Genomic DNA, 13,441 nt, shown 5'->3' with positions numbered 1-13,441 from the left:
CAGTGGCCCCAAGCTACCTGTCACTGTTTCCCTGAGCTTCTGTTGGCTGCTTTTCACATCATACTCTGCTGTGCCTTGTTCACAGGCAAGAAATGACAGTAATAACACTCGACATTCACAGGGAACATGACCACAAGGGCCACTCTGTGCGAATCACCCCCACTCCCAGGGTGTCACTGCGTCCCTAGGAGGCAGGGACCCTGCTGTCCCCATTCTACCCAGAGAGGCCCAGAGAAATCAGATGATACGCCCCTGGTTACATGGCTTGTAATCCAAACAGGTAAGATTCAAAGCCAAGTGAAAGGTTTGAGAAAATGTTATGGGACAAAGGCTTCAAATTGAGAACTTTCTAGCGAGACAGGAAACCATCAAAACCCTAGAGAAGAAAGCAGGAAAAAAACCTCTCTGACCTCAGCCGCAGAAATTTCTTACTTGACACATCTCCAAAGGCAAAGGAATTAAAAGCAAAAATGAACTATTGGGACCACATAAAGATAAAAAGCTTCTGCACTGCAAAGGAAACAATCAACAAAACTAAAAGGCAACTGACGGAATGGGAAAAGATATTTGCAAATGACATATCGGACAAAGGGCTAGTATCCAAAATCTATGAAGAACTCACCAAACTCCACACACAAAAAACAAATATCCAGTGAAGAAATGGGCAGAAAACATGAATAGACACTTCTCTAAAGAAGACATCCGGATGGCCAACAGGCACATGAAAAGATGCTCAACGTCGCTCCTCATCAGGGAAATACAAATCAAAACCACACTGAGATATCACCTCACGCCAGTCAGAGTGGCCAAAATGAACAAATCAGGAGACTATAGACGCTGGAGAGGATGTGGAGAAACGGGAACCCTCTTGCACTGTTGGTGGGAATGCAACCTGGTGCAGCTGCTCTGGAAAACAGTGTGGAGGTTCCTCAAAAAATTAAAACTAGATCTACCCTATGACCCAGCAATAGCACTGCTAGGAATTTACCCAAGGGACAGAAAAGTGCTGACGCATAGGGGCACTTGTACCCCAATGTTTATAGCAGCACTTTCAACAGCAGCCAAATTATGGAAAGAGCCTGAATGTCCATCAACTGACGAATGGATAAAGAAATTGTGGTTTATATACACAATGGAATACCACGTGGCAATGAGACAGAATGAAATCTGGCCTTTTGTAGCAACGTGGATGGAACTGGAGAGTGTTATGCTAAGTGAAATAAGTCTTACAGAGAAAGTGAAATAAGTCATACATATGTTTTCACTCTTAGGTGGATCCTGAGAAACTTAACAGAAGACCATGGGGGAGGGGAAGGAAAAAAAAAGAGAGGGAGGGAGCCAAAACATAGAGACTCTTAAAAACTGAGAATAAACTGATGGTTGATGGGAGTGGGAGGGAGGGGAGGGTGGGTGATGGATACTGAGGAGGGCACCTGTTGGGATGAGCCCTGGGTGTTGTATGGAAACCAATTTGACAATAAATTTCATATGAAATTAATTAACTAATTAATTAAATTAAATAAATAAAATGCGTGGCATTAATAAAAAAATTGAGAACATTCTAGTCGTTAACTTAACCTTTCCTAGGGACTTGGGTCAAAGGCACAGCTACCCAGTTTGGGCTGTGGAAGGCTTGGGTCCTGTTCCCTAGCACCTGGGGCCTCCATAGGAGGCAGGCCGGGAGACCACCTGATCACAGCCTGCTCAGAATCACTTTTCCCTCTGTCAGAAACTGTGGTCTCCACCTCACCCTCTGTGCCAACAGAGGCCGGTACCCAGGACAATGGAACAGATTTCTATTCCAGCCATCGGGGATTGTTAGCCAAGATAAAAGGCTAAAGAGGCCAATTTCTCTACAAAAATCAGTAATAACTGGGGTCCATAGTCACAGTGCCAAACAGCAACAATAATAAAGAATAATAACAAGGAAACTTTTGCTCAGTGATTTGCAGTCATCTCGCTTTCAGAAACTTCTAGGGGCCGAACAGAGATTGCCATCACACGGCATGTAAGTGGTTAAGACTCCAGCAAGAATCCTTCCTTCGGGGGCTTTTTACATCAGTTCTGCAGCCATCCAGCAAAGTAAAGCAGGTAACATTCTAATGCCTCCCATTTATATGAAGAAACAGATATACTGGCCATACAATGCGGCCAGGATGACTTTAGGGTAAGTATGTCACCAACTATAGACATGCAGATTATTCTGCAAAGAAATGGAAAATATTTCCTTGGGGCCTCCGAACAATCCTAGCACCAGGCAGGATAAAAGTGTGGCCCAATCTTAGGATAAAATAAAGCAAACTGAGGCACAGAGGAGGTAAGCAAATTGCCCAAGGTCACACAGCCAGGGTCTGTCAGGGTAAAGAACGACCTAGGAGTTTTTAAGTAAAACAAGTATACTGAGAACTAGAAAAATCATCCCCAGTGTACATGAGAAAGTTCTGGCTGCCCTCCTCAAACCATCCCCGTGCTCTCAGAGCCTTACCTCTAGGCAGGTTGGGATGAACAGGTCTTTTGGAGATGGGCTTCCCTGGGACCCAGCCTGTTTCCAACTGGAAAGCAGCCCACTGGTTCGAGATGCCTCACAGGCGGTGGGGCCTGAGGAAGAGGAGGGGAGTTCTTAACAGACTGGCCGTGGGAGAGCAGGGAGCCCAGATGGGCCTGGGGGGTGGGGGTCAGAGGCTTGAGTCAGGGTAGAAGAGGTGTCCTGCACAGACAGAGGGAGCTTCAGAGGAGGATCAGGCCACGGTTCAGGGACAGAGACCCACATGCGGAGAGGCCGGTCCGTAGGGCAAGTGTGAGACAGTTGTCAAAACTGGAAGAGTGAATGAAAATGCCCGGGAGCAGGTGGGAGGAAGGGACCCCGGGCTCTTTCACCGTCACTGGGGACTCTCTGCACCTAGGAAGCGAGGTGCACAGAACACGAAGGACCAAGATCATGAGAGTCGTCCAGACTTGGGAATGCGGGAAAGCATGGCCTGGCTGCCCTCGGGGGCTGGTCTGTGGGCGCTTGGGGGCTGACCCACGAGCATCCCCAAGGTGGGGTGACAACAACGGGCTGGACCAGCCTAGAACAAACATGACAGCGACTATACACAGGGTCAGGCGGGACAGTTCCTCGGGCTTCACTTACACTGGGGGATCTGGGAGGAGCGGGCAGTCAGCGAGGCAGGGACGTACTCTCCCCTCCTGTCCACACACCAGCAGTACCCTGGGAAAGAGCCGCGGGTCAGAGGTTCAGGAAGTGCGCTGGGGGACTCGCCCCCAGGGGTCTCGCGCAGAACTCTCCTTCTGTGCACCCACAGCAGGGCCAGCAGGTTCCCATCTGTCCCCCCTGCCCACCATGTGCACAATCACACACCCCAATCCCCCCAGCAACCACGCACTTGACCTTCAGGCTGGCAGGTCACAACTTCCATCACACAAATGGCACAAACCAAAGTCCAGAGAAACTAAGGGATTTGTCACCAGCTGCCAGAGGGGCCCAGAGTCCAGCTCACTGGCCCCAGTGCAAAGCCCTTTCCTCTAAATGAAAAGGAGGGTGTCACTCCACCCCTCATGGTGTCCATCCCGCTCACCAGTCCTGGCGTGGCATTGCACAGGCTCCCAACGTCCCCACGCGTCGCACTGGGGCACGTAAGGGCCGGGCCGCAGAAGGGCGGATGCTCGCGTGGAATCATCTCCCTGGAGAAAGGCGCGTCTTTGATAGAAGTCAAGGGCTGGAGTCAGGAGAGAGGGGAGCAGAAACGTGAGCCGGCAGGCTGGAAAAGCCTCAGCAGTGTGGGCTCAGCCGCTGACGGGCCCCACGCACATTCTTGCTCCAACGTGAGGAGGCCTTCCTACTGATGTGACAAACAGTGCCTCCCAAAATAGGACAGAGGCTCCTTAAACAGTGGAGAGGCACTCATCAGGCTGCCCTTCAAAAATAAAAATGTAGGGGTGCCTGGGGTGGCCCAGTTGGTTAAGCATCTGACTCTTGATTTCGGCTCGGGTCATGATCTCAGCGTTCGTGAGATCGAGCCCCAAGGTGGGCTCCACATGCTGGGGGAGGAGCTTACTTAAGAGCATGCGTTCTCTGTCTCTCAGATAGATAGATAGATAGATAGATAGATAGATAGATAGATAGATACATAGATACATAGATAGATACATAGATAGAAAGATTAGATAGATAGATAGATAGATAGATAGATAGATAGATAGATAGATAGAAAGAAAGATAGAAAGATAGATAGATGTAGGCTGCAGTCTGAAGGAATCACTGCTGGCCTCTTTCAAATCACTTTCATATGAGGCCGTTTAGGTCGGTGAGATGTCCTCTGGCCCATGAAAGGGGAGACCCGTAGACAGCACTTATTCAACATGTCCTACAACAGCAGGCACAATCCGAATATAGGTTTTAGCTGATGAATCTTCATGGCAACCCTCTACAAGAGGTCACATCACCCCATCTGATGGGGACAGAACAGGTGGATCACGTAGCCTACCCCAGCCCCACGGCCGGGAAGTGGACGGAGTGGCTCTGAACACGAGAGGTCAGGGGGTGACACCCACCACGCTCCCACAATTTAGTGCTCCGGCCCCTCGAAGGCTTTGTTCCCCACAAAATCGGGTCCGGTCTTCACAACAGCCCAGGTCGTCTGCACTGTCACCCCAGGGTGCGGGACGGGCTCGGTGGGGCAGGCGAAATGACTCGCCAACGGTCACCCTGCCATCAGACTCTGCCCGTCCTCCGTGCTCAGCGTCCCCTGCCCTGCCTGGCTGTCCCTCACCGCACTCTCCACTACTGACATACTAGACGTTGTATGTGTTTGCTTTGTCCCCTCCATGCCAGCGCTTACGCCCTTTAGTGCAAAGATTTGTGCTCATTTTGTGAGCAGAGCTGTGTCTGCCTCACAGAAAGCACTCGAGAAATATTTGTTGAAGCTCAGGAAACAACAGATGTTGGCGAGGATGCGGAGAAAGGGGATCTCTTTTGCACTGGTGGTGGGAATGCAAACTGGTGCAGCCGCTCTGGAGAAGAGTATGGAGGTTCCCCCCAAAATTAAAAATAGAACTACCCGACCCACCCAGCAATTGCACTACCAGGAATTTATCCCAAGGATACAACAATGCTGATTCAAAGGGGCACAAGCACCCCAATGTTTATAGCAGCACTATCGACAACAGCCAGACTATGGAAAGAGTCCAAATATCCCCCGACTGATGAATGGATAAAGATGTGGTTTATATATACAGTGGAATATTACTCGGCCATCAAAAAGAATGAAATCTTGCCATTTGCAACAACGTGGATGGAACCAGAGTGTATCATGCTAAGCGAAATCAGTCAGAGAAAGACAGATATCACAGGATTTCACTCATATGTGGAATTTAAGAAACAAAACAGATGAACATAGGGGAAGGGAAGGAAACTTAAGATAAAAAGACAGAGGGAGGCAAACCACAAGAGACTCTTAAATGCAGAGAACAAACTGAGGGCTGATGGAGGCGGGGGCGGTTGGGGTAAATGGGCGACAGACATTAAGGAGGGCACTTTTTGGGATGAGCACTGAGTGTCATATGTAAGAGATGAATCACTGGGTTCTACTCCTGAAGCCATTATTACACTGTACGTAAACTAATTTGAATTTAAGGCTTGAATTTAAGTTTTTTTTTTTTTTTAAAAAAGAAAGAAAGATTTGTTGAGTGGAAAAGAAGAAATGCAAGCATGGAAGGGGTGGGAGGGCGGGCGGGGGGTGAGACAGACACTAGCGGGCCTGGGTCTCCCAGCGCTCCCTCCCCAGTGCGATTTGCCCCCCAGCGCCATTTCCCTCCTGAGCAGCCAGGAACTCTCCCCTGGACCCCTTCTCAGGTCTGACCCCCTCCACCTCCTCTCCCTTCCTGCTGGCGCTCAGGGTGGGCTTGTGGGGTGCGGGGTTGTGGGTGACACAGGGTCACATCACCCAACTTGCTCCTCTCAGAGACGGGCTCACGGCTCCCCAGGGGGACCCCAGCAGCCCACGGTCAGATCCCCTCAGGAGACCAGGACCCCAGAAAGTGGCCTGGTGCACGGGATGGGGCTCGGGGGCCGATGAGCCTCTGCCTGAATCCTGGCACAGCCCCTCTTGGCTATCGTGAGTGATCTTCGGGGTCATGAGTGAGCTCCCCAACCTCTTTGAGCCTCAGTTTCCCCATTGATGAATTGGCTCTAATACCCCACAGGGTAAGTGTGACATTGAGATCATGAGAACTTGAGCACCGAGCTCATGCCAAGAGCAGCTGGGTAAAAATGACTCCCGCGTCTCTCCCTCACCCTCCTTGGACCCGAGGACACGACTGCCGTGTCCTGTTGGCCCAAGACACTCCGTGACCCTTCATCTCTGTCTGTCCTGGGCTTTCAATCCCCAGCCTCTCCAGGACAGGAGGGCTACACACGCAGAGCTTCCTCGCCTGTGCAAGAGTAGAGACGCCTCTTCTCATCTCGAGGGATTCGAGAAAAAAGTGCACCCTTGCTTCTTCCCTACAGACCCTTCCTCTTTTCACTACCGCCTCAGACATGCAAAATCAGAGCGTGTCGCTGCGGGGGTGGGGGGGTGTTGGGGGGGGGCGGTGACTTCCTTAACTTGACTTCTGAAGTCAAGTTCAGCCAGCTCACCATTCAGTAACGAAATTTCTATGGCGCCAACGACTTTTTCTCCCCTTCTCTAACCGGGGGCCACAACTGCAGGAACATCAACCCCACGTATCCATCTGATGACATCAAGTCTGCCCAGGGACAAAATTGAAAAACAAAAACAAAAACAAAAACCCGGTTTCTCGCCAAAAGTAGAAATCCCCAAGTCCCCGAGGAACAGAGACAAGAAGTGTCTGGGCATGGGGGAGGGGAGGAGACGGAGGAGAAAGAAAGAGGTGATGGAAGAAGCAAGAAGGACGGTTTAGCAACATTTAGCAGGCTCCCCCTGTCTGTCAGGCACTGTGCCCGGACAGGGGACATAACGATGAGTGAGACGCGGTGCCTCATCTTCCAGAAGAGACAACTGGCGTGGAAGAGAGGCAGGAACCAAAGACGGCACTTGGGCGAGTCCCACTGGGGTGCAGAGAACAAAAACACCTGAGCCCCCGTCCCCAGGGGGCAGCAGACATCCCTGAAGGGAGAAGCAGGGGGGCCCTGGCCTGCAGGATGGGGACCCTCGTCTCGGCACAGATGTCATCACGGGGAGCACGGCTTTGCTGTGGTGCGACCCGAACCCAGAAAATCCCAGGTGGGGAATGCGCTGAGATCTTCGGACCGGGAGCAGGGAGCCCGGGATGCTGGGAGGACAGGAACCGTCTGCCCCTGCCCAGTTGGGGCGGGGTCAGAGAGAGACCTGGGGGAGCCGTCGGACCCTCCCTCCAGCGAGGCTGCGGGCGGTGGAGGAAGGGCAGGGCGTCCGGGACCAGCCAGACGCAGGCTCTGGGCACCAGGGATCGGCTGGGCAGGGGACAGAGGCTCGCGGTCCAAACCACCCAGGCCCCGCTGGTTGAGAGCTGGGTCAGCTGGGGCAGGTGAACTTGGGCCTGAGAAGCACCACGGATGGTGACTGCAGCGCTGTTCTCGTGGAAGCGCTGGAGCATGACATGCAAAGGGCCGGCCGTCTACTCAGCACAGGCAGCGCCTGGCCAGCGGTGGGTGGGTTTCAAGTAATGTTGAGCCACCATCACGGGCTAGAGCGCTGTCGGCCCTCCGAGCGTATCTCTGTCATATGCAGGCAGTAAGCCCTGCTCTCTGGAGCCCCCGTCAGATTTAGCTGAGACCACACGTGGAAGGTGCCCGAAACCCGCTCGTTTCTTGGTAATAAATGTTCCTCTCCTTTGTCCCCAGTGGAAGTGGAGGGAAGCTTCGGAACAGGCCATGAGCATTTCGGGTGGGGGCCCCTCACGTTCTAGCAAGTGCGTGTGGCTGCCTGCTGGGCTATGGGCACCATCTTCAATATGCGGCATGGGGACCCGCGCCCAAGTGGCTGTGCCGGCGGATTCGGGAATACAGTGGAGAGGGGTGCACCATTCCAGCTTTGCCTGGGACACAAACCCACCTTGCCTTTTCTTTCCCAGGGACCCACCCGCCTGGGAAAACCAAGGCCAAAGTTCTGAGGACTGAAGAGCCACGAACTCAAGCCCTTGCTTCCCCAACGAGATGGACCAAGAAACCAGAAGTACAGGAGACTCACTGGACTGAGCTGCCAGACGAATGGCGTAATCACCCCCGCTCAGAAACTTCTCTGAGAAGGTGGCCCGGGAGGGAGAGAGCTGAGGAAGGGAGAGCTCCTCATCAGTCAGCAGGATTCCTTTGGCCGCTAGGAAACTCTCCCCCAGAGGGAACCAGGAACTGTTGGAAGCCAAGACGATGTCTTCTGTTTCCTTAATGAACTGCAGGACACGAAACTTCACCTCCTCACAAGAGCCAGGACCTAGGGGAATAAAGACATCGTGGCTGAACGCTTTGACCACCCACCCTCCCCCAGAGGCATACACTCATGCACACATTTCTGCCACAGCTGTTTCCTTCACCCAGCTCTTTTTACGGCCTGGAATGTTCCTTGTGTTTCGTTTCACTCAACGTTTATGGAGAACCTACTGTGTAAGAAGGTGAGCAATAGCTAATGTCTACTCCACACCAGCCACTGTACTAAGCACATGTACACAGACGATCCAATTGAATCTATACAACAGCCCAATAAGATACTATTCTTATCTGTGTGTTAGAGATGAGAAACTGAGGCATGGAGAAGTCATATCACTTAAACTTAAAGTCACATAGGCTCCATCCTAGCTAGCAAGTAGTTGATTCAGATTTCTCATCTAGTCAGTATAACTCTAGAACCAGAGATCTGGACTAGCTGCCTCCTATGGAAGGATGCACAGGGATGGATGGATGGGTGGATGGATGGATGGGGTGGATGGATGGATGGAGTGGATGGATGGATGGATGAGTAAATGGATGGATGGATGGATGAGTAGATAAATGGATGGATGGATGGATGGATGGATGGATGGATGGATGAGTAGATAAATGGATGGATGGATGGATGGATGGATGGATGGATGGATGAGTGGATGGATGGATGGATGGATGGATGGATGGATGGATGGATAGATAAATGGATGGATGGATGGATGGATGAGTAGATAAATGGATGGATGGATGGATGGATGGATGGATGGATGAGTAGATAAATGGATGGATGGATGGATGGATGGATGGATGGATGGATGAGTAGATAAATGGATGGATGGATGGATGGATGGATGGATGGATGGATGGATGGATGAGTAGATAAATGGATGGATGGATGGATGGATGGATGGATGGATGGATGGATGAGTAGATAAATGGATGGATGGATGGATGGATGGATGGATGAGTAGATAAATGGATGGATGGATGGATGGATGGATGGATGGATGGATGAGTAGATAAATGGATGGATGGATGGATGGATGGATGGATGGATGGATGGATGAGTAGATAAATGGATGGATGGATGGATGGATGGATGGATGGATGGATGGATGGATGAGTAGATAAATGGATGGATAGATGGATGGATGGATGGATGGATGAGTAGATAAATGGATGGATGGATGGATGGATGGATGGATGGATGGATGAGTGGATGGATGGATGGATGGATGAGTAGATAAATGGATGGATGGATGGATGGATGGATGGATGGATGGATGGATGAGTGGATAGAAGGATGGATGGATGAGTAGATAAATGGATGGATGGATGGATGGATGGATGGATGAGTAGATAAATGGATGGATGGATGGATAGATGGATGGATGGATGGATGGATGAGTAGATAAATGGATGGATGGATGGATGGATGGATGGATGGATGGATGGATGGATGGATTTCAAAGGTTGAAAGGAGGCATTATAGGTCAGTAGAGAGATACTCTTTTAAAGAGAAAAGAGCATGGCTCTCACAGACTTCTGGATTCAAATGTCAGCTTGATCACTTATCAGCTGTATAATTTTGGATGATGTACTTAACTTTTCTGAGCTTCAGTCTTGTGATCTGTGAAAAGGGGATGATTGGGGCATCTCCCTCAGAGGGTCTTTAAAATTATTCTATGAGGTGCTGCATCTGAAATACTCGGCACAGTGTCTGGCCCATGTTGTCCTTGAAATTGTCACTATTAACAAAAACCACACTGGCCATATTTATTTCAACCAGTCACTTTGTGACTTCAACAGGAAATGTGTTCATTGGGTTCTTTTGAGAGCACAGAATCAGCAGAAACCCTTGACTTCTGGGATGTGAAGACATTATTGCTTTCTGTGGGTGCTGTTGATCAAAATAATCTCTTCTGTCAATCCCAGGGATTGAGACTAGCTGAAGCAAAAACTCCCATTTGAAAATCTATGCTTGCTATCCATTTCTTCCAAAAAAGTATGAATATTCTGTAACTGGATATATGACTCTTTTTTTTTCTTTTTGACATGTAAGACCTTTTAAAATCTGGCCCAAATGTACCTGTAGCTTCTTCCATCAATCCCTCCCAAGTCCCCTCCCTTCCTAACACACTGACCTGCCCCCACCACCCCATTCCCAACAAAGCGGACCCTTTTCAGCGGCCCTAACCTTGAACATGCTATTTCCCCTGTCAGGAAGGGCCCGGCCCTTCGCAATCCAGAAGCTGAGGCCATGCCAATCTTTACCCAGTTTCCCAGCCAGGGAGTTAGCTCCAGTCTCTGGGCATCCTCCATGACATGGTGACATGTCAGTTTCCCCCGACCGGTTCCTGAGCCCCTCCGAGTAGACACCACACCTTTCTCATGACTGTCTTCCCATCATACAGCACAGTGTATACAGCAGTTGTCCATAATTGCACATTAAATAAAGAGAGCGAAATTTCAAAGCGGCCAGAGATTATGCTATGGACAGGACTGGACCTCATGCCCCTGGAGGCATGTGTCATCCCCCCTGCTTACGGTCACTGGTCACTGGCTACTGGTCACTGTACTACTCACCGTCCGTTGTACTAGTATACAGCTATTTATGAAGGACTTTCTATGTACCAGACCTGGCACTTCACATCGATTACCTTGTACGATTCTCACAACGACCTTGGAGGTAGTTATCCATCCTAACTCAAATTCACAGATTAAACCAACAGTGTGACTGTGGCCACAGAGGGGTAGGTAGTGGAAACAGGGCTCAAGACTCTGGTAGAACTAGCACCCTGGCCTCGAGACCGGTCCTTCCTCGGGCTTTAGGGAGCATCGGAGCCCCCTGGAGGCTTGTAGAGATGCAGGCATAGATTCAGCAGGTGGGGTCAAAGATTCCAAATTTCTCACAGCTCCCCGAAGTGACGTTAATGCTACTGAACCACGCCTGGGATATCAAGGCTCGGAGCCCATGGTCGCCACACCCTTTTGATAATATGCCCTATCAACAAGGGTTGGAACATGTGCCCCCAAAATGCGTATTTCTGCATTTGTAAAGCGAAATACACATACAACTGTATTAATACACTAGGTACGTTTTTCTTCAGCTGTTCATAACATGTAATTGCCAAACCAAAAATAGGACTTTAGAAGGAAAAGAACAAACACGGCATACGGGTGGACGTTCTAATCTTTGCTTCCTGGCGGTTTATCTTGTATCTTGGTCTACCCTCCACACCTCTTGGGACTCATTGGAAAGGCCAGCATATTCTCAGCCCAGCTTTGACGCTTTGCCCAGCACTCAGGCCAAGGTGAGCAAACCTAGCTACTAACGTTACAAGGTGCTTTTGGCCTCAGCAATCGGGCGCAAAAATTGGATGCAAAGAGGTCTAAATTTATAAAGCATCTGAAATTATAGGAATGTGCCTGTATAGGCGTGACCATTGGTATAGAGACTCTCAAAATCTGAATAAGACTTTTTATACAATAGGCATGCCGACATCTGTGTGTGACTTGGGAGGGGTCAGCCTGTTGCTGGGACCTGCCACTTCAGTGGAGAATCCCAGTCGTGGAGGGCAGGGCCGGGCGGGGGGGCAGGATACTCCTGGTCTCGCCACGTGTTCCTATGATCCAACATCCTAAAAACTCACTTTCCGCTCAAGCCTACACTTTAGCTAATATCACCATCGTCTGATTAATTTCAGCGTTAGCCAGAAAGGCGTGGACAATGTTGAACACTGCAAAGAATGGATTGAGAGATGTCTTTGGGCTTGAACAGCTGTACTGTTACCTGTAATACCTAGCAACTGCTGGCTACGGAGGTTCTCATTTGATAATAACAGTGCTGAATCCGCCCTGTTCTTTCCAGCTGCTGGTGTGGCCACTCGGTAATGAGCCATTTGAAGCTCGGACAGAGTCAGCCTCATTTTGCATCTGCTCATACACCACAGCTTTCCTCTAAGTCCACCTGCCACGGAGCCGAACTTACAGACCTCCTTCAGCTGTTCTCCAATTAGTCCTATAATGAAACCCCTCAAGTGAAGTAAAGGCACTTCGTGAGGTCTGGAGGACCTAGCAGTGTCTTTGTAAGGAGCATCATAATCCGTGTTGGTTAATCCAATGGCGGTGCACCTAATTTAGGAGAGATTACTCAAGTGTTAGCCATAGTGGGCAAGAGCCAGGTCATACCCACGTGACAGGCTTCATCGGTCCTGAGATCATGCTTTGCACACAGACGACATCCAATTAAAATCTGAGGCACTGATTTAAATAATCGATCATATGAACATTAAAAACGAACTACGTTGGGGTGCCTCAGTGGCTCAGTCGGTTGAGCGTCCGACTTCGGCTCAGGTCATGATCTCACGGTTCCTGAGTTCGAGCCCCGCGTCGGGCTCTGTGCTGATGGCTCAGAGCCTGGAGCCTGCTTCAGATTCCGTGTCTCCCTCACTCTCTGCCCCTCCCCCACTCATGCTCTGTGTCTCTGTGTCTCTCAAAAATAAATAAATGTAAAAAAAATTTTTTTAATAAAAATAAAAATGAACTACATTGGGGCGCCTGGGTGGCTCAGTCGGTGAAGCGTCAGAGTTTCGGCTCAGGTTGTGATCTCACAGCTCATGAGTTCAAACCCTCCGTCGGGCTCCGCGCTGACAGCTCAGAACCTGAAGCCTGCTTTGGATTCTTCGTCTCCCTCTTTCTCTGCCCCTCCCCTGCTCATGCTCTGTTTCTCTCTTTCTCAAAAATAAATAAACGTTTTAAAAACATGAACTACATTAACTTCGCCAACACCCAACTGTGTGGATGTGGGGAAGTCACTTCTTTTCTACGAGCGTTGGCGTTCTGGTCTGAACGTTCGCATCCCCCCTCTCCCCCAAATGTATTGTATTGAAGCCCTAACCCCTAAAGTGATGGTACTGGGAGGTGGGACCCTTGGGAGGTGATTAGGTTTCAAAGAGGTCATGAGGGTGGGGCCCTCTGGATGGGATTAGGGTCTTTATAAAAAGAGCACTTTCTCTCTGCCAT

At 50.1% G+C, this 13,441-nt stretch overlaps 1 protein-coding gene across 4 annotated transcripts in view; it reads right to left on the bottom strand.

The window, feature by feature from the left end:
* TG (thyroglobulin) overlaps nt 1-13,441 on the bottom strand; it is a 259,920-nt gene that overhangs the window by 222,799 nt on the left and 23,680 nt on the right. For all 4 annotated transcript variants that reach the window (XM_045049597.1, XM_045049596.1, XM_045049595.1 and 1 more), the window contains exons 11-14: nt 8,190-8,429; nt 3,579-3,719; nt 3,134-3,211; nt 2,486-2,598 (exon numbers count right to left, since the gene is read on the bottom strand). In XM_045049597.1, coding sequence (XP_044905532.1) covers nt 2,486-2,598; nt 3,134-3,211; nt 3,579-3,719; nt 8,190-8,429 — 572 coding nt within the window. The remainder of the gene's footprint in view (nt 1-2,485; nt 2,599-3,133; nt 3,212-3,578; nt 3,720-8,189; nt 8,430-13,441) is intronic.

This window comes from Felis catus, chromosome F2 (genome assembly GCF_018350175.1).
Source record: "Felis catus isolate Fca126 chromosome F2, F.catus_Fca126_mat1.0, whole genome shotgun sequence".
NCBI lineage: Eukaryota > Metazoa > Chordata > Mammalia > Carnivora > Felidae > Felis > Felis catus.
This window is presented reverse-complemented; position numbering and strand designations above follow the sequence as displayed.